This window comes from Phycomyces blakesleeanus (assembly GCF_001638985.1).
Source record: "Phycomyces blakesleeanus NRRL 1555(-) unplaced genomic scaffold PHYBLscaffold_14, whole genome shotgun sequence".
Classification (NCBI taxonomy): Eukaryota; Fungi; Mucoromycota; class Mucoromycetes; order Mucorales; family Phycomycetaceae; genus Phycomyces; species Phycomyces blakesleeanus.
Genome location: NW_017265147.1, coordinates 600,943 through 626,051, shown reverse-complemented (window position 1 = coordinate 626,051; position 25,109 = coordinate 600,943). Strand labels below are relative to the sequence as shown.

The following is a 25,109-nucleotide window of genomic DNA, read 5'->3' as shown; positions in this document are numbered from 1 at the left end:
CTATTTTTTTTGCAAAAAAAAAAAAAAAACTTTAAACAAGATGAAGTTTTGACATTTAAGCAGGGAGGCTCAAAAAAAATGTCCTCATTTTCGGACCAATAAAAATGCTTGCTTGATGCGGACAGACTAAAAGTTCAAAAAATAAAGGTAAAACGGTTTAAAACTCTCATCCAATAATACAGCTTACATTTTTGCCCAATTTTGAACTTTTAGTCTGTCTACACCAAGTGTGGTTTAACTTGAAAGATCTAGGGGAAAAGGGGTAAAGATGTAAAGAAAAAAAAAAGAAATGCTATATATAAATATATTTATATATATTATCTGAAAATTAAAGCGTGGCCCAGAGAGCTTGTACTACATCTTCATCCTTTGCTTCAGCAACTTGCGTATTTCCAAACACTCAAGGCCTACAGTCAAAGCTCGATATATTGATAGTGATAAGAAAAAAATCCACCATATATCACTATAGCACTATATCACTATATCAAGCACCGAGTTTATTTTAGACTAAAAAAAATCAATATAAGCTTAGAGTAAAACACATTTGTAAGGCGCATGATTTGGAAATACAAGGAGCATTTTTAAGAGCTATTAACCGTTATGAATTGATCTTCTTTTTTCAAATAAACAGTACAGAAGACTATTCTTGGGTTATTAGTTTATTAGACATTTTGACATGATTTCCTATATAGTAACAATCTACTTTCTGCTTAAAGATATATATAAAAAAAGAAGTCTTTGAAAAAGCTTTATCACAAAAATGCGTCTTGTAATTTTTGAATTACGCGCCTTACAAATGTGTCTTGCTGTAAAATACAAAATGTAGTGATTAGCCACTTCAGGATATCAAAAGAAAAAGAAAAAACTTTAAAAAAATAAATAACTGTCGTACATTTCCTGTTTGACCAAAGAGAAACAAACACAGAAACCTTTCAACTTCTTTTATATATATATATATATATTTCCAAAGTTCACATATCGGACTTGAAATGCCATCTGCAGACCAAAGCTGTGACGGACAAGGGCTTACTTTGTATGACTCCTATTTTCAGACCCGCTCACTGCTTCTCTCTCTCTCTCTTTCTCTCTTTTCATATATATATATATATATATATACATTAATATTATATTTCGTATTTCGTGGAATAAGAGGAAAAACACATACACAGGCAGAACACGAACCAAAAAAAAAACAACAGATAAACTGACATAGTCATGACGAGTACTCTTCAAGAAAAAAGGTTAATATAAACCTACACCAGACTCACTTCATCACCAGTCAAAAGAGAGAATAAAAGAAAGAAAGAAACCCCAACCCAACCCAACCCAACCCAAAACTGAAGACTACTTTATTGTATTGTGTTATATTTACATTGTCATTCTTTTATTTACTTTTATTTTAGACAAGCTTGGGATAGAATATTCAGTGACCCCAATCTGTCTGTGAATTCACTTCGACATCGTGCCGTGGTAGGCAATGTGTGTCAACAAGGATTGAGGTCGGTGTGTTGGAAGGTAATAATTATAACTAGTGGTAGTAATAGTGAAAATATTCCAATCCGAAAATACATGCACATGTACATGCATACATACATACATACATACATACATATCTATATCTATATCTATATCTATATCTATATAAATTATTAAATAATAATTACAAAACATAAGCAAGAGACTAACAATTTCTTACATCAGATCTTTCTTGACTATTTCCCCAGCCTTGAGGTATCCTCTTGGTCAGTAATACAAAGAGAAAGACGCCAATACTATGCCGACCTTAGACAACAACATATCGACGGTCCTACCGAGAAAATGACAAATAAGACCGACAGTCAAGAAGATTTAACAGACAATAATCCTCTTGCGCTAAACGAGAGCGTACGTAAGGGCAAAATACATATATACATACATACATACATACATATACACATATGTACACACATCTATAAACACATACATACCTATACACACACATATATATTGTGTATGTGTATGGGTGGGTGTATTTCTAGTATGTGTGTATATATAAGCGCGAATATATCCATGGATCAGGCTTTGTTTAGAAACAAAGATGTTTCATTGTATTTAGAATCCATGGCAGCAATTCTTTGCCGACTCTGAAATCCGAAAGATCATTCGTCAAGATGTTGACCGAACGTAAGAACAATTACAGATACATTTAGAGCCATCAAAGATAAAGAAGAAGAAATAGACTACTTTCTATCTCTGCATCTAATCAATTAGTCAATCAATTAAACCACCAAAAACACACACATAAACACAACCTTTCATTTGTATATATATTTATCCGCCCAACTGTCCAACTGTCTGTCTGTAGATTTCCAGATGTTGAATATTTTCGCTCAGAAGAGACTCAGCAGCGTATGACAGACATATTGTTTATCTATTGCAAGATAAACCACGATGTATCCTACAGACAAGGCATGCATGAGTTGCTAGCACCTTTGTATTGGATCATAGATAAAGACAGCATTGACCTGTCCGAGAATGGAGATGATCTTACTAGTGTATCAGAGTAAGCTTTAAACACACATACACATAAATGAGGGGAAGAAAAAAGAGGAGGTTAAGGGAGGTTATCAGAGAAGGAGGGGGTGAAAAAAAAGAAGGTAATTTTGGATAACTTATTATGATTTCATAGACCAGCAACAAAGATCATGATGCAGGTCCTCAACTCAACTTACGTTGAGCACGACGCCTATCTGTTGTTTGAGAGAATGATGAAATACGCTAAACCTTGGTACGAATTCAATGACGATGTACCCAGCAGACCTGGTAGTCGATCAAAAGTATGTCATACACACAAAATTTCTGTTCCAAAATAACTATCATTCTAAAATACATTATTACTTACATATCTATTCAATGTCTCTCATTGCTTGTATAGAATGTTCCCTTGAACCCTATAGTAATAGCATGTCGTCGTATTCAACATGAATACCTTCAGGCTATTGATCCACCTCTTTACAAACATTTGGAGAGTTTTGGAATCGAGCCCCAACTGTATGGAATGTAAGTACACACTTATTAGCTTTATGTGTCTATGCACTTGATTTACTGATACCTTTCTCTCTCTCTCTTTTTTTTCTGGTTCTAGCCGTTGGTTGCGTCTACTGTTCGGAAGAGAATTTGACATAAACGATCTCTTGAAACTGTGGGATGCCATATTTGCACAAGATCCAACCCTAAAGATTGCTGAATACATATGTCTTGCTATCCTATTAAGAGTCCGAGACAAGTGTATGTATCAAATATTTCATCATCATCATCATCCTCATCATCATCATTTTTAAGAAGCATTCACTCACTCACTCACTCAAACCACCCCTTTTTTGTTGTTGTTGTTCTTCTTCCCGTTTTCTTGGGTACTAATTACTTTAATTAGTGATAAATCATGAATATGCCGAATGTCTCACTCTTCTCATGAGACCCTCGCATCTATCTGGCCCTGCATCTCTTGTGGAGCAAGCAAAGTATTTGCAGGAAAATCTGTCTGAAGATGCAGCCCTGCACATATTGAGGCAGAATGATGTCCGCGCCGGTAAAGAACCGCGCGACTCCCTTTGGGACGGAGTTCGTGTAGTCAAGGCAGACACCAATTCTCGGATAGCCCCGAACCGGCTTGATCAGCGCAGATCACAGGGAGCCAACCTGGATGGATTCTCAAGTCTGACGCGAGGTGTTATGAAAAGTCCTCATGTGCGTGAAATCAACAAGGCCATTGCAGGAGTAATGGGAACTGTGCAGGTAAATAAATCATTTAAATAATTAACTATACATGCCATATATATATATACATACATTATACGCAACTCAACTCAACAAACTACACTACATTACATTACATTACATTACACATCTTTCTTTCTATCTTTCAACTCTTATTCTTCTTCATTTCTTCTTCTTTTTTTTTAAAAAAAAACTCCTGCCTCCTACCTCCAAAACATGAGACACTTCTTTATTAACTTTTGGCACCGTACGGAATACAGAAGAACGTCAATATTATTGGAGACAATATGCTGGGAAGGTCAGTTTCAGAAGTACAGAGTCCTACCTCTCGAAGACGTCAGACAGTACCTTCAGAATTCCCAGCTGGTATTGACCGACTTGCCGCTACAGGATCCTTCCATACCCATGACTCTCAAAACACCTCTCCTGAAAACAGACGACGAAAGGAAAGCGATGAATTGGCTAGACTTCAGGCCACCAATCGACAGATGGCTGACCTGATGGCCAAATGTATCGATCTTATGGAGAAAGAACTGTTCTCTAATTCGCCCGAACAAGTAATTTCAAAGGAAACCACAGATGAAACGTCGGAAGATGTGGATCAGAATAACAATAACAATAACAATAACAGTAGTAATAGTAATAGTAATAACACTAGTAATAGCAATAGCATTATTATTAGTGGTGGTAGTGGTGATAGCTTACAAGAAGAAGATAAATCAACAAACAATGATATTGTACCAAAAGATCTCATACAGCAAGATAAAGAAGCAAGAGAAGAAGGAGAAGGAGAAGGAGAAGGAGAAGGAGAAGGAGAAGATATCTTGTCCAAAGATAACGAGGATCTGAGCTCAAGTCGGTACAGCCAAAAGTCAAAAGCATCGTCAAAGGCATCAACATCTTCAAGTGTATCGTCAAAGCCGGATGAGGTGTCTCTTACCATGGCTCTTGCCGGTCTCAAGCATATACGAGATGTATTGAGTGGCAAGCAGATCCAATTTGATCCTAGTGCAGTCAGTCTCCTTGGCAAACGAAATGATCAAAGCTCACCCGACTGGAGATGGGATCTTGTGGAGCACGAAGAGGCTCTTGAAGACAAGAGCCAGACACCTCTTGTCAACAACAACAGTATTATTGCTCCTACAACCTCATACTCCTCATACTCCTCATCTTCTTATACCTCCCCTTCTTATTCAAACACCGCAATTGCAACTGCCACATCTACATCCACATCCACATCCACAGCTGTAAATTCAACCACAACAGCACAATCTTACTCCCAGCCACAAGCTTATTTACAGACAAAGCCTTTGCCACCCATAAATATGACCATGCCTGACATCAAGGCCCTTCCTCCAGTAAACTACATCCCTACTAATCCGCCACCTCCGAAACCACAAGTTGTCTACCGCATCGAAGACCTTTTGTCTGATCCAGCACTTCAGCCAGTCTTGCCAAGATCATTTCAGAATCCAAAGTTCCAATGGATCTTGCAAGGAGATTCTAACAGCAATAAGGATAACGATGGCGATAACAACAATGAAAATGAAAATGAAAATAACAAGAGCAAGAGCAAGAACAGCACCAATAATAGCAACAATACTCCATCATCTCCTAAGCCAGATTTCATCCGGGCCATGTCATCGCCGTTGTCGTCGTCTTCATTATCATTATCATCACCTTCTGCTTCCGACCTGTTCAATCTGACTGTTGATTCGACTCCAAAGACTCCAAAGAAACGCAGCAGCTTCACATTTAGTCGCACGGTTGAAGCAACCAGTATATCTGCTCACACAATGGATCCATTGGATGCCAAGAATGTTGATAAGAGAAAGGCATACGATTATGATATGTTTTAACAACCTTTTTATTTCTTTCTTTCTCTTTAAAATAAATAAATATACATATCGAATCCTGTATTGTTATTTACTATTATGCGTGGTATTTGTTTTTTTTACAAGTGCTTCAATTTTGTGACGGTCTGTATGTACTTCTTTACACCAATTAAAACCTAATAGCTTTGTTTGTTTGTTTGTTTGTTTGTCTGATCTAGATATAATTTGTGCCAAGAATATATAGGGTTTATTCAAGAAGAAGAAAAAAACAGATTGACTGCTATTCAGTTTACATAGTGAATAATTGATTTTTGGTTATGATATCGTATGTATTTATAAAGATGTTGTAAGAATATGAAAAAGATATATTAAAATGCTTGACTCCAATTACTTGATTCAAAATAAGACAAATTAAAATACTATTATTTTTATTATAATTAATTATCGTTTTAGGGTTGATTCTGATTATGTACATATAGCATACCAGGTTCTTTGAAAATAAAATAAAATAAAATAAAAGAGTCGAGGGACCCGGGGTTTTCTCTTTTCCTCTATGAGAATTACATGAATATGAATACAAATTATAAAATAAAAATAAAAGTCTAATGCTTGTATGGCTATGCTATGCAATGTAAGAAGAATATGTATATAAAGATACAAAAAATAATAATAAGAAAAACAATAAATTAATATACAACAGAGACGCACAAAATTACTACTGTTACTACCTTTTTCTTTTTCTATAATAAAATCTATAAGTCATTGGGGATCTGTTTTCAAACCAAATCAAGTCTCTTTGATGGTCCACTTTTGTGCAACATGCCATCTCTTGGGCATCTTTTGTGGATTGTGTTTCACATTAATGTCTGTACCAATTACCCAAGGGTTAATCATTTGTCTCAATCTAGAACCACTGCTACTAGAAGCTTCAGAAGACTTCTTGCCGTAAGTGGATAAGGAGCTCTGTTGCTGATCTGTAGACCGTACAACCCATGCTTCAGGATGATCAGAGTTTACAGAGATTGGCTCGGGGATGACATCTGTTTTGGGTTCCTTGACCAGGACATCTTTTTTGGTAATAAGTGTTGTTGTTGTTTCTGATACCAGTGATGGTACTGGTACTGTGGTGATCGGTTCTGCCTCTTTCTTCTCTACATTTTTCTTCACTATTTGTGCTGAGTCTGTTTCTGCCCTTGACTTGGCCTCCATTAATTTTGCCTTCTTTCTCTTCTCTTTCTGTTCCTTTCTCTTCTCTCTCTTCCGGGCAAGCTTGACTTCTTCTTCTTCCTTCTTCTCCTTTTCTGTCTTTATCTTTACATCTTCCGGCATAGTGTCGATCTTCTGGCGCTTGGGCTCCTTCTCTTTCTTTTCCTCCTCTTGTAATGCAGTCACACTGGCAGTGGTTGCTTCCATCACATCTGCATTTCTCTTCAACGATTTCTCTGCCAACTTTTTCTCGTCAGCTACAGGTACGTTATCTGGTATCATATTCGTTCCTGATTAGAGCCGTACAGATACCACCATATTGTACACACGCACACACACACACACACATACACGCACACACGCACACACGCACACACGCACACACGCACATATATATATATATATATATATATTTATATCCCACATTCGTATAAAATATGAATATTGCTATACCTTTCTTAGTAGATGGTTCAGAAGCGTAAAACAACATGTATGCTCTTTGTGAAAGAACTTCTTTGAGAGACACCAAAGCAACCTATATACATATACATTTGCAAAGAAGAAGAAAAAAAGGGTTTAGAAATAAACACAATAAACACAAGGCTATAAGTTTGTATATCATGTTTGCTTTCTTTTGTGCATTCAGTATTATTATTCTAGAGTAATATATCTATCTATATACATTTACTTACGTCTTCGTCATCCATTCTATACCATTTTCCTTCGGGACTTTTTACATAAGCGTAATAATGACCAGAGCTACATCCGCCACCAAAATGAACCAAGACTGCATAGAGACGATAGATGGCCTTTTGACAATGCTTCTCTTTGCTGACGTAGGGAGCCATATCCAGGACCTCGGGGTATTTTACATCAGTTGTCACCTTTCGCATGTATCCTCGTTGCATATCAAATGTAAAACGCTTGAGATGTATATTCAACATCATTGGTAACTCGCAAAGTGTCATTTGTTTTCCAGCAGTTACACGCTGTTTACAGCTGTACATATTCACACAAAATAATAATACAATTAGAGAACATAAGACACATATATGCAGTGTAGATATAATTATAAATGTAAGTATAAGTATATTTTTCTTTAACTTACGAGCTGCACATGTACTTGTTTTCCGAATCCTTTCCTCCTCCGATGATGTCTACTTTGATAAAATTCTGAAGTGCCTGTTCTATTGTGTCGGCCTTGTGGAGATCAATACTGAGATCAAGGAAGGCTTCAAAGTTACTTGATGTTGCTTTACAGTTGTAACATCGAAGCTGAGATTGCATTCGGCCTCCGAAGATTTGATGGATCATGGTCGATTCTTCTACTTTGGGATCTAGCTTACTACCATAGCCAGATGAACAAATAAGCAGATAGATAAATTAGTTTATATGCATTATACTTGTTTCATTCATTCCTTAACCAGGGTGTATATTCATATGTATATGTATTGGCTTACCCAAGACCATATGTTGATGACTTTTGGAAAGCAGCAAACAAAAACATTAAAAATTCATTGGCATCCTCTTGTTCACCAAGTCTCATTGTCTTTGACAGAGCTATTTATATAAACATACATAAATCAGTTAATCATTCGATCAATTAATTGAACAATTAATTACAATTAAACTTTATACCATTTTTATAACCAATCATTATTATTTTCATTATTGTGAATTGTATTTACACATACACACTATATAATTAAGTAAGTAACTAAGCAACTGACCTTTTAAACTGGAAGTGAAATATTTTGGATGAATTGCTGCTCCCTTGACTAAACTTTTGGGATCACAAAGACATCTATTGATATGTACTTCCATGGCGCACAAAGCACAGAAAGAAGTGATCTTGCCTACATAAAATATATTAGTTTTCTATATATCAACATCGTAATTATCTAAATAGAGAGAAATAAAGAAAAAACAGGAAAATACTTACAAGTTGATCGATGACTTTTAGTCAACAGATATTGTGCCAATGGTGGAGTGTAAGTCAGACACTGGAGAACAGAGTTTAAGAAACAAGTGTTCATGCCGTTCAAAAGTCCAGGACCAATACGGCGACTGATTTTCCAGCCTGGCTGGAGTTTATTTTTATCGAAAAGGGGCCCGGTAATCTTCGTATTGATCTGTACCGGTATACTCTTTTGTTGTTGTTGATTCTGTGCGGGCGCTTGTGCTGGTGTTGATGATTGATATGGATGTGATGATTTATTTGTTGGTTTAGAATTGAATTTAGACTTGAAATTAGGTTTTGGTCTGGAATTAAGGTTGAGGTTGAAGTTGGCTCTTTGGTTTGTGTTCATGTTCATAGCTGGAGTCTTTTGTATCTTTCCATTTATTCGGGAATTCTGAACGAAAACCTGCTTGGGATGCCGGGAAAAGTTTTGCTTTGGGGCATTGAAATGTACTTTAACACCTGCCATTTCTTTTTCTTTTCTTTTTTTTTAAAAAATGAAGAGAAAAAAATATAAAACTTGAAACAAATATATAAGTGTATATATATATATATATATATAGATATGAAATTTTTTTAAATAAAAAAAAAAGTGAGAACAAGTGAGCTCGGTATAATTTAAATTGGCAAAGGTACACCCAGTAAAAAAAAAAAAAGACAGTCCCAGAAATGAAAGATAATGGGCAGTCACTATGTCACCAATTAAGCATTACATTTTACTTATATTTTACTTACGTTAATTTATGACACTAACATTGGATATTAGCATAACATTACTCTATACTGTCAAGCGCAGCTTATGCTCAGAATAATAATATCCACACATTGTTATCATTAGAGAGGGTGTTGACATATGGCAAGTTCACACTAATTTGCCATAGTGCCCAAATAAGGCACTGCGGAGTGTTAAGTATTGACGGGAAGTTTAAACACCGGAGAATGGGAGGGGTATATAGTAAATTCAAGTTTAATAATTGCTTAACAACTGTATGGTGTCTTTCAAAATAACAAGTTTTTTTAAAGAATAATAATACTAGATAATAAATAAATTGTACCAAAGATGTGTATATATGGCATGTATTTGCCATTTTTTTTGCGTCTAGTAGGGATACAACCCCATCGTAGTGCCTGGACGTTGAGCCATTCCACTTATCACAGACAATATCATCACACTAGCGTACATTTTTGGACTAGTACAATGTCACATAATATATACATTCTCTAGCAAAGTCTCATGGACAGCAAATTATTGTATTAACAGAGATTGTCTGATAATAAAATTAGGGAATTAACAATCCTGACTGTGCTCTATGTGGAGCTTTAGAGGATGGTCAGCACTTTTTCTATACATGTCCTCTCAAAACTCTAACTTATAACTAGGCTTGTCCTCAATTATTTACTACACCTGGTTGTCTAACCTTTGCTAATTTGATTGAACCATGTCCCATACTCAATCAAGGCACTCAGATCAACTATAGATATTCATATGATTATTGAGTACACAATATATGCTATATAAAGTGCCCATTTTCGATTTGTTTTGGATGATATGGCATTTTTCACCAATTGCATAGCAGTCCTACCCACCCTACCCATCATAAAGCTTAAATTTGAACTAATCCTAGCTCTTCTCTAGTCTATCGACTTTTATAACGTTTCCTCTAATAAATTGCACAAAAAGACTTCGTCGTAACCTCCCAACCCCAATTGATTTGCCTCGACTTGTGAATGGAGTCCTCCTCTCTCCATCTCTTTCTTTCGCTTTGAGAATTCTGAAATACATATTTTACATAAAGACAATATACAATCTTAATTTAGATTAATAGAGAACTACATTGTGCATAGTTATATATAGAAGATTGTTACAATTTGTGGACATCTCTTTAAACATACATTCCAATAAGATAGATAGATATATATTGATTGATTGATTAAGGGTATTGTATATTCAAGATTATATTAGGCATATAATTATGCTGTAATAGTTAAACTTGTATTTTATCCCTAGTCAATTAATTTTCAGCATGGCAATAGCTACGATAAGATTAGTAATAAATTGAACGTTATAAAAATTTGTTTTTTTCTGGAACCAAATTCTTAAGATGAAACTTTAGGTACATCAAAAAAATAATAGTTCTAGTGCATAAGTAGCTTCTCAAACATCGCGAAGCAATGACAAAGAATACACCATCTACGTTTGACCCAGGATAACTTTGTGCAAACTTTACTATATGACTTTATATACTGAGCTATATGTCGTGGCATAAAATCAGTAAAACACCATATTGTCAGCACCACCAAATTAACCAACGGCAAAGATTGAATTATTTGAAATTACTAACATTCATTTATATTTGAAGAACAATTTATATACTTGCAGTAAATGTTTTTCTTTTAAAAAAAGAAGAAGAAGCGGTTTTACAGACTGATTTATCTATTAAGTCAGGAAGCCTCTTTCTTTCTTGAATTCCAAAGGAAAAAAATGTGAATAAATCAAGGTACGTTATTTATTTTAGAAGAAAAGACTGAAGACGTAAAAAGAGCTTCTGTAATAAGTTTTTTCTTTAAAAATAAATATACATGGTCCATTGATAGTTAAAAAAGCAACTAATACACGTAGATATATATATAAATTCAAGAATATGCAAAAGCCATACTGATTTAATAATATGTTTTATTTTCTTGTATTTCATTGCTATGTTATCATCTCTGTGTGGTATACCCCACAATTGAGTGAAATACACACTCCACAATTCAGAACGTATATCACAGTTGCTAATTAGCCTGGCAGGGGTACATCTCAGGAACATAACACACACCAAGCACTTGTACACTTCACACTGCTTCCATGATAGCCAACCGTTAACCCAAGGGATATTAAATTAAGGAACCGAATATCTATATAAGTAGCAATAATCTTCATTCTTAAATAAATAACACTCTCACAGTACCTATTGTTCCTTTTCAAATCTTATTTTTATATCTCAATTTAAGCGAAGTCTTTTGAAATAACACTCGGTTCGATGTTGGATTAGTTTAGAATAAGAGAGATTGAGCGGCTTTATGGCTTGCTTAATTCCGTCTCTGAAAGAGTTATTGTACATATCAAAAAATAAAAAAGAACCATTTTTATACAAAGAATCAGCCATAATATTGACATATGCTTCATTTACGAGCTATTGTGTTCTGAGCTTTCAAACCCAAGGGTCTTTTATGCAAGAGAAAAGAGTATAGAACACAAAAAGATATTTATCAGTGTAGGGAAAGTTTAACAGATGTTACTTTAAGACATCTAGTATCAGTTTTGTTTGGACAAAACATATGACAGATACACGTATATTAGCGTACGCGAGATCACAAGAGAGTAGGTAGAAGAGGTTAAGATGATTTAAGAATGGAACCCGCATAATTGCCCTGTGGATACCCTTTCCAGTCAGATAGAAATACTGAAATGATGACCAATATCACAGTTAAACTTCTCTTGTATATGTGAATAATATAACTGATATTTATTGCAAGAAAAAAGAAACATGATTCCATAATTTGTGATAATTTGTGATTTATTTCTTAGTAATAAAATTTTCATTAAACTTGGATTTATTTTGTCATCAGAATATATAACACATAAGTATCTGTAGTAGCTATTAAAAAATGTCTTGCTATTGTGCTGCATTGTATTGGAAAGATGGTTCAGATATCACAGTACAGTTTGGTTTATCCTTCCAGTAATATAATCTTGTAAATAACTTTTAGATACTCATACTAATTGTCTAGCTAGTTTCAAACGCGCCGTGTTTAATAGTTCTTTCTTTCGGATACTTAGATCATAGTTACAAAAAATAAGTGATAAATAGCACTACATTACTGCCTCTTTTTTTTACTTTGATAATGTTACTTGCCATCTACTACCTCTTTAGTATATTTGGGTCTGATAATATATTCGATCTTGCTCACATACACACATATAGAGCAAAGAAAGGACGTTTTTTATAGAAACTAGTAGAACTTGAAGGAATGATAATACACGGACGCTTTGAAAGCATTTTCCAATGTAACCATAGACTGTTGATTAGCTAGTTCAGAAGGTTTTTGCTTGTGTCTTTGTAGCAACATAAAGCAAAAAGCATCGATGAAGTTCTATAGGTTTAGATGTCATGTGTAAAATCACATACTCATGCCCTTTGTATCTTTATATTGATACTAATTTTCCTTGTTTTTCACATTGCACGCACACCTTCATAATTTGATTGGATATTTGATATCCGCGGAGACAATTAAGGTTTTGAAGTTGTTTGCATTGCTTGTTGGTTCAAGCCTGAAAACTTTTCTATCCTAAAGTATCCATCCAAAATATCAGATACGTGGATGGTGTGTCTCTGACCAAGTACCCGTTTACCGCATCAAAAACAAAGTAGTATCCATGGAGATAGACCAATATTTAGTTTGATACGTTCAGAAAAAAAAGTTAAAAGAAAAAGAAGTCGTGAAAATTATCTGGACAAAAAAGGATAGTTTATTTTATTATTTTTTTGACTTTGTATTTTTTTGGGAGATTTTTTCTTCTGTCTATTTCTTTACTTATCTTTGCATAAATCTTCTCTAAAACGGAAAGCAATTAAGTCTTTTTACTTTCTCCCTTTGTTTCTTATCAAGCGCCTTGAGTTGATGATTCACATAAAGATATCAGTAGCCATGGCAATATATAAAGGGCAGCAAAAACATGAGATATATTTTTTTCTTTCCTTTTTTCTTTATAAAAAAGCCTTTCTTTTTCGAAGATGTTTACCTATTCATTGTTATCATCACGAACTTCATTGTCATCTTCATCTTCATTGCCATCATCACCATCGGCAACACCACCATCATCATCAGCATCATCAGCATCATGGTCATTGCCAACAGTGGCGCCAGATGCAGTGCCATTCATGGCCTCTCATCGGTCGGTGTCGAGTGGGGAAACCTACTCGACAACTTTGTCAATTCCCGACTCGGGGTACTTTTCGTGGTCGGAAGGCCTTGGGGTGGGTCAGATCGATGAATCCTCACTATCTGGGGTGGAACTCTCCTCAGATGGAGAAGATGAGGTCTGGTCTGCCTCATCGGCAACCCTCCGTGAGGAGGAGGGCGAAGAAGGCGAAGACGAAGACGAAGAAGAGGGCGAAGGCGAAGGCGAGGAGGAACCCCCTGTGGGTAATAGAAGTCTAAGTGACTTTACCCTTGCCTGGCTACAGAGTAAGTTGTTAACGTCCTATTATTTTATCACCAGTGTTAAATAAATAGTTTACTAATATAATACCTTATAGGTCTCGAATCATTTAGTGCTGAAGTGGACGAAACCCAATGTAAGTTTACTAAATTTTAAAGCCATGGATATATATATATATGTGAGTGTGGGTGTGTGTGGATTTGCTTACCATTTTTATATTTTATCCCTATATAGCCTTGAGTTCACTATCACACGTCCGTAGAAGAGATGAATTTAACGAGGATTCTGACGAGGAATACCGTCCCTGCAAGCGCAGACGGTCAATCTGAACCCTTCCTTGAAGAAAGGGTCACTTAAAAAACTTTATTGTTTGTTTCTAAAAACACAGTTATCCTATACCATTTTCTCTCTCTATCTCTCTTTCATACCTCTCTTTTTCATATATCTTACTCTCAATCTTATGTACATATTTATATATATTTGTATTTTGCTTTATTTTGCTTTCCTCTCTCTCTCTCTTTTATAACCTAAAAATCATATATCTATGATTGTATCAAATCTCCAATAAAGGTCTATATATTTCTCTCTTGCTATTAAAAATAACTTGAGTAGTACGATGGTCTATTTATCTTAAATAAGTTTTATAATTGTTTATTATATGTTTCAAATTCAATCAGAGTAACTAGTGTATTTGATTTATTATATACCACTATATCATATAGTTAAATAAAATGATAATATTACAGCGAGAAACAAAAGTTGCCAAAATTATATCTAAGACTTAATTATTTTATTTGAGTAATAAGCTCTTTCTTTTACTTTTACATCACCATCCTAAAAAAAAAGATAAGAAAACCTTCATGTACAAATCATAAACAGGATAATGATACAGTCACATACAATAATGTTGAATAAAATTAAATTACATAAAATTTACAAATACACATGGTCATTATTCAAAAAGCAGTTACTCTATGCATAATGTAGCTAGCAGCTGCGAATTTTGTAGGAGCAAAGGTTGAGATGTTTATTTTAAAAAATTATAAAAAAATAGATTGCTAATAATCTGTGGGACTTCCAAGCAGAAACGAGACTTGTCAGACTATACTACACTAGCCCATTGTTCATTGGACCAATTCACCCATAACTTGGCCCAACAAAGTCAGGCCTTCTTCTGTTCTTCTGTCAAGCGAGACTTGTGTGCAGAAATACAAGATTTGAAATCAAGACGCTTGACATAGTCAATTACCATGTTTCTGCAAATGTTGATTGACATTGATGATAATGCCTTTCTGAGTTGATTATACGAGGTAAATGGATCCTCTCGTACAATCCTTTCTAGATGCCTTTCGGTTCTCTCATCAACTTTTCTGGGTGCGCCAGTTGATTTACGAGGCAGTGGATTGCCATAAACCTGTATACGTTTCTTGACTGTTTGTACACTTGGCAATTTCATCTCAACAATCGCTGCAATCTCACGGAGTGTAAGATCTGTCTTTAGAAGGTAAAAAACCCCCCAATATTTCTCTTCTTTTCGTGGACGATAAGAGCCACGAGAGCTCTTTCGGAATTTTTGAATAGGCATGCTGGTTTAATTAATGAATTTTTGAGCAATGAGGCTTCGTATTGTGAAATGAGCATAAAGTTCTCTTTTTTTTGGGCTTTATTTAACATTATTGATTGTGACTGTACAGACTGGATGCACATTTAGGTATACTTTATTCTTCAGAAAAAAACACTTTCGCTTAATAATGCAACTAGAATTAATTTTTGGGTGGCTATACTTATATCAGAGTCTTCTTGTGTATAAATAAAAAGGGTGATGCTAGTATAGTCATGTCAAAAACTGAGTCTTTATTTTTCCGATACCATTGACCATCAGTTTTCCAAGCCTTATTCACATCGTCTCGTATTTGTTTCATACCGTTGTCGTCATACTCGTCTTAATAGTCGTAATAGTCGTTATCGTCTTAAAATTCTACATCTAATAAACAATACAAAAAAGTAATTGTCTCAATCGTCTCAATCGTCGTAATAATCGTAGTGGCCGTAATAGTCGTAATGTTCGTAATCGTCTTAATCATCTTCAAATTCTACATCTAATGAACAATACAAAGAAGTAATGGTCTCAATCGTCTCAATTGTTGTGATAATCGTAGTGGTCGTAATGGTCGTAATAATTGTAATAGTCGTATTTTCGTATCGTCGTAGCCGTCATAGTAGTCGTAATGGTCGTACTGGTCGTACTGGTCATATCGACGTATTCGTCTTAAACTTCTACATATAATAAACAATACAAAAAGGCAATGGTCTCAATGGTCTCACTTGTCTTAATAATTGTAATAATGTAGTAATCGTCGTAATCTTCGTAATCATTTTAATCGTCTTAAAATTCTACATCTAATAAACAATACAAAGAAGTAATGGTCTCAATCGTCTTAATCGTCTTAATCGTCGTAGTGGTGATAGTGATCGTAATGGTCGTAATGGTCGGAATAGTCGTATCTTCGTGATCGTCGTAGTCGTCGTAGTAATTGTAATAGTCGTATCGTCGTAGTCGTCTTAAAATTCTACATCTAATAGGCAATACAAAAAAGTAATGGTCTCAACCGTCTCAATCGTGGTAATAATCGTAGGGGTCGTAATAGTCGTAATAGTTGCAATGTTCATAATCGTCGTAATCATCTTAAAATTCTACATCTAATAAAAATACAAAAAAGTAATGGTCTCAATGGTCTCACTTGTCGTAATAATCGTAATGGTCGTAGTGGTCGTAATGTTTGTAATGTTCGTAGTGGTCGTAATAGTCGTAATCGTCGTAATTGTCATAACTGTCTTAGAATTCTGAATCAAATAAACAATACAGAAAAGTAATGGTCGTAATGGTCGTAATGGTCGTATTCGTTGTATTCGTCGTAATGGTCTTGATGGTCGTAATGGTCTTAACTGTCTTATAATTATACATCTAATAAACGATACAGAAAAGTACTGGTCGTAATTGTCGTAATTGTCGTAATGGTGGTAGGGTCGTAAGGTCGTTATCGTCGTTATCTTCGTAATCGTCTTAATCGTCGTAATCGTCTTTATCGTCTTAATTGTTGTAACTGTTGTAGTGGTAGTAACTGTGTTAGAATTCTAAATCTAATAAACAATACAAAAAAGTAATCGTTGTAATCGTTGTAATCGTTGTAATCGTTGTAATCGTTGTAATCGTCGTAATCGTCTTCATGGTCTTCATGGTCGTTATGGTCGTTATGGTCGTAATCGTCGTAATCGTCTTAATTGCCGCAGTGGTCGTAGTGGTCGCAGTGGTCATAATCGTCATAACTGTCCTAGAATTCTACATCTAATAAACAATACAGCAAATTAATCGTCGTAATGGTCTTATTGGTCTTAACGGTCGTAATCGTCTTGACGGTCTTAACGGTCTTAACGGTCGTTATGGTCGTTATGGTCGTTATGGTCGTTATGTTGGTTATGTTGGTTATGTTGGTTATGCTCGTACTGATCGTATTGGTCGTTATGGTAATAATCGTCGTAATCGTCGTTATGGTCATAGTGGTTGTAGTGTTCGTATTGGTCTTATTGGACGTATTGGTCGTTATGGTAATAATGGTCGTGATCGTCGTAATTGTCTTAGAAATCTACATCTAATAAACAATACAAAAAAGTAATTGTTGTAATCGTCGTTATCGTCGTAATAATTGTAATGGTCGTAACGGTCGTAATGGTCGTAATAATCCCAATGTTCGTTTTAACCGTAATCGTCGTAATCGTCGTAGTCTTGGTAGTCGTTGTAGTCGTGGTAACAATATAGTAAGACTTGCTGTTCAGTTAGTCATACTCAGGTCACAGCTATCTGGTGTAGAAATAAAAACTGCTGCTAGCACAACTATGATTAATTCTCACTCTCCACTTATCGATATGGCTTACAATAAATGTCTGTAGTGTCTTTGGTGCATTGTCATATTCAACTGTATAGATATGCTGCTGGAATAACTATACCTGTATTAGAGCTGTAATATTTTTTATAATAAATTGGCTGGGTTAGTACCTGTCATATTAATATTTTATCCCACTGTTAGCCTTTTTTGCATGTATTTACCGCTTTACTACTTTGTTTTATGGGCGAGTGACTTTGAAATTAAACTTATAGTGGTTAAAATTTAACTGTAAGTTAAGCGTAACGTTTGGTATTCGAATAATAATCCTAATATCAAGGTTATGGTTTGGGCGGTAGGTATAATGTATCAATATTGTGTTTTGACTGCGTGTATATATTCCTAGCTACTATATATGTGCTGCTAGTTATTTTGAGAATGGAGAAATACTGATACCACAAACCTGCGCCCTTTGTATGTCCTATACTCGTATTGTAGACGGAATAATAATAATATATAAATATTAAAGAATATCGGATTTTTTTCTGGTGGTCTTCACTTTTTTTTGATAAAGTCGTTTATGGAAGCCAAGTGTAAAATATAAGGCCACAGAGAAGAGTTTTGCTGTGAAACATGTAGCGTACTGTCTGGCGTGTTAAGGATAACAAGTTTTAATGGGTGAAGAATATAAAACGTGTAAAAATTCTTTGAGGTGTAAAGTACTTACGTTGCTGTAATAGTTTATAGAAAATACCCAATATATAGACAGCTATATTAAAGGGTATATAAAGATGTAACTTACCTTTGAGAGCAGAGTTTCAAGCTTACCATGTAAAAAGTGAAAAAAGAGAAAGAAAGAAAGAAAAATGAAAACAGAAAAAAAAGAGTGAATTTATAGAAAATGGCAAGGGAATGTGGGCTGAGTAGTGGTAGAAACATAAATACCCTTGTATTTGTTTTTTTTTTCAATTAAATTCTTTGCTGATTACGTGAATATGCATATGATCGTCATGCTTTCTTTTTTTTTATTTTCTGTACTTACTACTTTTAGTATGAGTGACATCCATATTAAATATACTCTTAAATACTTGATAGGCTTACTCTGTCTTTTCTTTTTAATATGGCTATCACTACCACTACTTATTTGATGGCAAAAGTATGCACTAGCTATTTGGTTTTTATTATTTTATTTTGACTTAGATATTTATAATTTTCTTTAGACTTCACAAGGCCATCATATAGGGTTTATTAGGGGCCATGCATTTGATAATATGCGGTGTAACTTTAGGAGCAGGAAACTTGGCTTTTTCTTTATTACATATGAGACATATGATGCATTAAGTGTTTGATAAGCCGCCTACAATTTATGACCTCTATTTTAGTGAAGGACAATGTATATTTATGGGTGAGTGAGTAAGCGTATGTGAGCATAAAAAACTAACAGACATAGTGACAGAGTATACTTATGTTGCAACTATCTCAACCATAATACACTAAAAAAGTATAGCTGGATTTTTGCAGGATATTTTTTTTTATTCTTGCACGTAATTATGTTCTCATATCTTCTGTTCTATTTCATCACTACCCTGTCTGCCAGCTTATTGGATAACTTTGCTTTTATAAGAATACCCCAGTCTAAAGTAGGTAGAGAATAATGAGTAAATCAAATTATCAAAATCAAATTATCCATCTTTATTTTAGTATACTTATTTTCTGTACAGTTTCTAATCTTTTGGATAGCTATTAGTATTGATTTCGGAGACACTTATTTAGGATCGTATCAAACATATCTTACTTGCAGCCTTTTTTTTTCTATTAGTAGAAAGACTTACATTTAATAAAATTACTTATGTCATTATATTACTGATAGTCATACAGTGAATTTTGATCACTTGTTGATATTAGGTAAGAGCAAAAAAAAACAATCACAGAGTTTTAGTTATGTTTGTAATTCCACTTTTTATTTCTTGGTTTTCTTCTATAAACTTACTCTTGTACACTAGCTCAGTATTATTTAATATTAAAGCTTCTCAACTTATAACAATTAGCTCATGTAGCCGACTTTAATTTGATTTATTTCTTCTACTGAAAAAGTTACAGTAAGCTTGAATGTCTAAGAGCATATCAGTTAGTCCCATTTTCTATTTTTTTAATAAATCGACTTAAGCTGTATTGGCACTGAAAAAGTCAAAAATAAATAAATAAATAAATAAATAAATAAATAAATAAATAAATAAATAAATAAATAAATAAAGGGTCAACTTTCAGTTACAATTGACAGAACTATTTTACTATTTTACTATTTAATAGTATTCTTCACTAGTAAATGTACTCATTTTTTCCCCTAAAAGCACTTTATTATATGCTTTACTTTTATTTCTAATATCAAAAAATCAAGTTAAATATTTCCAAAATTATCAGCCTTGTAGTAGGCATAATCTCTTGGAGTTTCTGTTATCATCATTGTATACTATTGAGACGGAATGTATTGGTTTATATAAAGAAGTAGTCCAAATGGTTAACAGAAAAAGAGAATATGTATCAATCTCCTCTAACAACTCCTTGCCCTAATATTGGCAATTGGCAGCTTGTTCTCTCGAGAAAGATAAAAAGAAAATAGAAGTGATATGTAAGGATGTTCTTTATTGCTTTCATCTTTCGATGTTTATATAGATATTTTGATAATAGATAAAATAATATAATTAGTAAGATATTACTAAGCTATTACTAAGAGGTTGGAATAAACTATGCTTCATAAAAAAAATAAGAGAGAGAAATAGAGGTAGATAGTCATTGTTGGGGTTCATTGTTACAGTCCTTATGATTTTCAATTGATTGCTGCGCCAGTTGTAACAATCATGTTCTTCCCAAAAGTATTACTTAATCGATTGGTTTACATAATTGATACAAAAAGATTTAGAGATATGTGATATGTTTGGGCCGGCCGAAAATGTGAATATACACGCAACATGTCAATGTCAATATTAATCAATATTGAATGAGGAATGGAGGTCACAGAAATATAATGTTAAAGGATTGCAGATAATCTGGTAGGAGAGTGGTGAGACGTGCTATATTGGTTTATGTGATGTAATGGTTGATGAAAAAAGTATAGATAAAAAGAGAAGAAGGGGTGGTCAGATCAACATTCACAGCTTTTGTAGAAAATAGTAGTGTTCTTATGATCGAGACCCAGAAAAAAGAAAGGAAAAGAAAATATAAGTGTAAAAACTGTTCTTTATGGGATTGATTTGTTTGGGACTATATAGTTTTCTTTGAGTTAAGCTGATATCACGTTATTGAGATAATTCGATAGTTTATATAATAATAATTGTGTTGGTAATTGAATATGGGTACTTGTCCAAAACCAACTGAGCCACCAGCTTGTCAATAGATACTTAGACTGTACTAGTATAAAATATAAAAATTAACGTAAAGGAAAGAATCTCTATAAGCCTTGAAATATTGTTAAAAAGTAATTAATACGCTACAAGTCTTAATATATTATAACTTGAAGTAAAAAGATTTCTGTAAAGAAGCTGCTGAAATTGCTCTTGCTAATTATCTTATTCTATTAGCTGCTGATATATATATAAGCATAAGAAAATAAAGGTAATATAGATCATCCTAACATATCTCTCTTTTTATTTTCTCTATTACTTTTAAGAGAATAGACTGATATTGACAATATATATGCTCTTTTCTTCTTAACCATTTGAGCAATCTATCATATAAACCACTCAAGTCTCTTTTGCAATAACATTTATACAATTATTTATTTGTCTTTGAACATAATTCTGTAAATAATAAGCTGTGCTGGCTAACGTGTGTGAATATACACTATAATAGCAATATTTTGATCTATCAAGAGTAAGAAAAAATATTATACTTGTAGTTCAAAAGAAATATTGCATACATATATAGAATTGAATAGATTATTTTTTTTAAAAAAAAAGTATACTTGAGAACTGGTAGAATACCAACTGCTTTAATAAATATATGCCACTGTTTTCTTAATAGTAGTACTTTTCTACTTACATGTCTTTTAACATACTTTGTGAAATGAAAGTAAACAAATTGTGGTTAGAAGATTAAGGAGGCTTTCTTTATTTGTATGGCGGATTTTTAAAAAACAGTATGATCATCAGTAGTGTGATTAGAAACATATAAAAATATATTTCTCCAAAGACATAAAAAGGTTATATAAAGCATAGTAATACTCAAATTCACCCATTGGTTGTACTACTCAATGTATTTATTAGGCAATACCAAGAGGTTTTTGATAATAGTCTGGAACAAAAAGCATAGAACTTTTACCTACAACGTAAAGCCCTTTAGTTTTTATATGAATTTGTTTTGATTTGCCCAAAATAGGCCTTTTACGCCTTCTGTGCTGCGCCAGCCCCATTTTTTTCATATAAAAATTGATACAATTCCCAATTTCTTGTAATCCCCCCTCTTCCTCCTGGTTTCCCTTTGGTGGTCCTTGGTTTCCGACACGGTAAGAAAATCGCCTTTAGATGCCTATATCTTTCCATTTGTATAAGGCTCATACTGATATTTACCATGGAAACGCACCCCAGACGCGGTCTCTAGCTAAGTTTCAAAAACAATGTCCAGTCTAATAGCAGGTAAGACAATATACAGACACACACACGCCTTGACACGGTCAGCGTACTAACTACAGCCCAGTGTCTCTTGTGCTTTTTTTGTCTTGTATGCCCAGCGTCCATTCCACTGTAGCTACGGAGAGGTCCTTCACGTCATGTTCATGTATCAGGTAAGTAAATATACAGATAGATACTTTGACACAATCAACACACTAACTATGGTTCGATGCTTTCATTTTTTATGACAGTGTCCAGTGTCCAGTGTCTAGTTCCGTTTTGCTTTCGAGCACAAGTACTGTTTAAGCCCTACGCGGTTATCTGCTAGGTAAGTAAACGCATACACACACACACACACATACCCACACTTTGACACGATCAACACACTAACTATGATTTAATGTTTTATTTTATTTTATTACAGTATCCAGTGTCCCGTTTCCAGTCCCGTTTTGCTTTTGAGCATCAGTACTTTTTAAGCTCTTTGCGATTATCGGTTAGGTAAGTAAACGCGCACACGCGCACATACTTTGACATGATAAGTATATTAACCTTTTACTCTATTTTCTTTCTATTTCTACATTTGCAGTGATCCCTGAATACCTCGTATTCTATTGGTCACGATATATCAAAAGGAATATACGTAAACATTTTCATGCAAGATGTGTATATCATGGTCTTTAACAATGAGTCTCCGGGCTCATTTCCAACTCGCTCATTGTAGACGCCTTATTTATAGGGCTTGTCTTAATATGAGATTCTGGTTTTTTATTGGAAGCATTGCGCTCTTTGGCTAGTCTGGCCATTGAGTTCGCTCAAGGTGCTATGGTCTGAAATCTGATCTGTGCCTTGCGCGATTCTACTTGCATTTACTGCAGGGGAGAAGAAACCAAAAGGGATTCTGTCTTGGACTTTATTGTTTGAGATGGAGAAGCTCCAATGTTTGAACCGGAGTGGTCTTTTGGCTGCTCTGGATTGTGAACTAGTGAACTGCTTTTCCAGACATACCAACAAGTCAGTAGCCTTCACTCCCTGGAAAAGGTTATTGGAGGGTGCAATCCCCTCACCTTGTCTTGAGTTCTTGTCTTTGTGTTAAGTAGCTTCCGATGAGTCGGGTTGTTTTTACAAACTCCCTAATCCCGGTGAAAAGTTTCATCGAAGGCTAAACTTATTTATAAAAAACCAACTGATCACAAGTACCGTCAGGGAAAGTAGCTCTTAGTGTAGAGCATAACTGGTGTTAAAGACCTTCCTGAGTCAGTCATATGAAGGCGAAAGCCGGATGAGATCCACGTCAGTTTTTTCTGTGTTGTGCGGCACATAACATGGAGGGGACTGAGGAACGCAGAGGTAGCTTTATGCTATTTTCTTAGGACGTTGGATATTGGCTCTCCAGATTTTGTCCTTCGGGGCCGGTCAAGATTGTCACAGAAAGGTGCAAGTATAAGGGTGTATCACCTGGATGCGTAGAGTTTTTTTAAATTCGTTGAGCACCTGGACGTGAAGTAATGCAGATGGATTAACCAGTACGATCTCCTGTATTTTACTGCTTCCTGTTGAAACGATCCCTGTGCTTTTCAAGTCACTCTCTGCTTAGTCTTTGATACTTGTAACCCACGCTCTGGTAAACAGAACTGGATATGAGGGACGAACCCGAAGCAAAGTTAAGGTGCCTAAGTAAATGCTATGCTGTTCACTTGGGTGTCTCAGACACCTGTCCCGAGCAGTTTGGCATTAAAGCATTTCACCAATACTTTGCCGTCATGGTAAATTTGATGCCATGCCGAGTAGGCAGGAATGAGGGTTGTTGAGAAGCTTGGGTGTAAACTTGAGTGGATCGGCCTTCAAGCGCAGGTCTTGACAAAAAAATCTTTATTTTTTACTTTTTGGGATAAATCGGATACACTTTAAAAACAGACGAACGAATATTTTAATACAATATTCAGTACTGAGATCTGTTTGAATTTTTTTATTTTCTTACAAGCAAGGTATGTATATGTATATATAGACTCGTACCAACAATAGTCATCATACTTATTAAATTCTAATATATCAATAATACAACTTCTTTAGCATTCTTGGTTTAGCCGATCTTCTTTCACTTGACAACTCATGCCTAAAAACATATAAATACAAAGGTACAGTTTTTCTTTAAAAAAAATCAATAGTTTGATGACGTTTCATTAACTTTCTTCATCTCATGTATGCAATTAAGCATTCACATGCAATTAGGCATTGCCACGCAATTAGGCATTGACATGCACTTAATATTACAAACACCAACCCGAGTGTTGTTTTATTCCATATAGGTAATAACCGCCACCTCCTTAAAAGTTTTTGAAGATTAACCTCTTTTTTCTTTTTCACTCTTCTGGTGGAATATTCTTATGAGATCTCTATAGAGCTAAAATCTGGGCTACTTGACAGCCTTACTATTACTATAAAATCATGAAATTTCTTCCACTCGTATGCAATATTAAACTCGTGATAGTGAGCATTATATTAGTAGATATATTAGCTATCTTTATCTTCATTGAGAGCTTATATAAATAGAAGATTCTTCATTTTCATTAGTTCATTACGTATGTCTTTGATCTTCCGGCTGACACACATGTATCATATCTTTCTAAATCTTTTTCTTTGTATCAATTATGTAAA

At 34.5% G+C, this 25,109-nt stretch overlaps 6 protein-coding genes across 6 annotated transcripts; 3 read left to right on the top strand and 3 right to left on the bottom strand.

Moving 5' to 3' along the window:
* Positions 1–760: 760 nt before the first annotated feature.
* Positions 761–5,680, top strand: PHYBLDRAFT_79253 (hypothetical protein; the record flags this gene model as incomplete). The annotated part of the gene is made up of 11 exons (XM_018443447.1): positions 761–822; positions 971–1,033; positions 1,404–1,515; positions 1,675–1,884; positions 2,096–2,163; positions 2,345–2,542; positions 2,669–2,816; positions 2,915–3,039; positions 3,125–3,267; positions 3,413–3,774; positions 4,017–5,680. The coding sequence occupies 11 exons, from the start codon at positions 761–763 to the stop codon at positions 5,613–5,615; spliced, it is 3,090 nt and encodes a 1,029-aa protein (XP_018290083.1). The 3' UTR covers positions 5,616–5,680.
* A 1,812-nt stretch (positions 5,681–7,492) lies between these two features.
* Positions 7,493–8,875, bottom strand: PHYBLDRAFT_100445 (hypothetical protein; the record flags this gene model as incomplete). Its single annotated transcript, XM_018427589.1, has 5 exons — positions 7,493–7,796; positions 7,906–8,142; positions 8,258–8,357; positions 8,528–8,653; positions 8,740–8,875. Coding segments are annotated over 5 exons (903 nt in total), but the record flags the coding sequence as incomplete, so codon positions are not given.
* Positions 8,876–13,535: 4,660 nt separating this feature from the next.
* On the top strand, positions 13,536–14,292 carry PHYBLDRAFT_68690 (hypothetical protein; the record flags this gene model as incomplete). The annotated part of the gene is made up of 3 exons (XM_018441991.1): positions 13,536–13,989; positions 14,061–14,099; positions 14,198–14,292. The coding sequence occupies 3 exons, from the start codon at positions 13,536–13,538 to the stop codon at positions 14,290–14,292; spliced, it is 588 nt and encodes a 195-aa protein (XP_018290081.1).
* An 833-nt stretch (positions 14,293–15,125) lies between these two features.
* PHYBLDRAFT_169944 (Homeodomain-like DNA binding domain-containing transcription factor) lies at positions 15,126–15,548 on the bottom strand (the record flags this gene model as incomplete). The annotated part of the gene is made up of 1 exon (XM_018436219.1): positions 15,126–15,548. One exon carries the CDS (start codon positions 15,546–15,548, stop codon positions 15,126–15,128), a length of 423 nt encoding a protein of 140 aa, XP_018290080.1.
* A 514-nt stretch (positions 15,549–16,062) lies between these two features.
* On the bottom strand, positions 16,063–16,792 carry PHYBLDRAFT_147017 (hypothetical protein; the record flags this gene model as incomplete). Its single annotated transcript, XM_018431782.1, has 3 exons — positions 16,063–16,240; positions 16,378–16,539; positions 16,677–16,792. 3 exons carry the CDS (start codon positions 16,790–16,792, stop codon positions 16,063–16,065), a joined length of 456 nt encoding a protein of 151 aa, XP_018290079.1.
* Positions 16,793–16,836: 44 nt separating this feature from the next.
* PHYBLDRAFT_147016 (hypothetical protein) lies at positions 16,837–24,262 on the top strand (the record flags this gene model as incomplete). Its single annotated transcript, XM_018431781.1, has 12 exons — positions 16,837–16,896; positions 16,989–17,018; positions 17,095–17,265; positions 17,326–17,569; positions 17,635–17,768; positions 22,571–22,624; positions 22,876–22,952; positions 23,249–23,271; positions 23,330–23,542; positions 23,602–23,662; positions 23,825–23,886; positions 24,084–24,262. The coding sequence occupies 12 exons, from the start codon at positions 16,837–16,839 to the stop codon at positions 24,260–24,262; spliced, it is 1,308 nt and encodes a 435-aa protein (XP_018290078.1).
* Between the last annotated feature and the right edge of the window lie 847 nt (positions 24,263–25,109).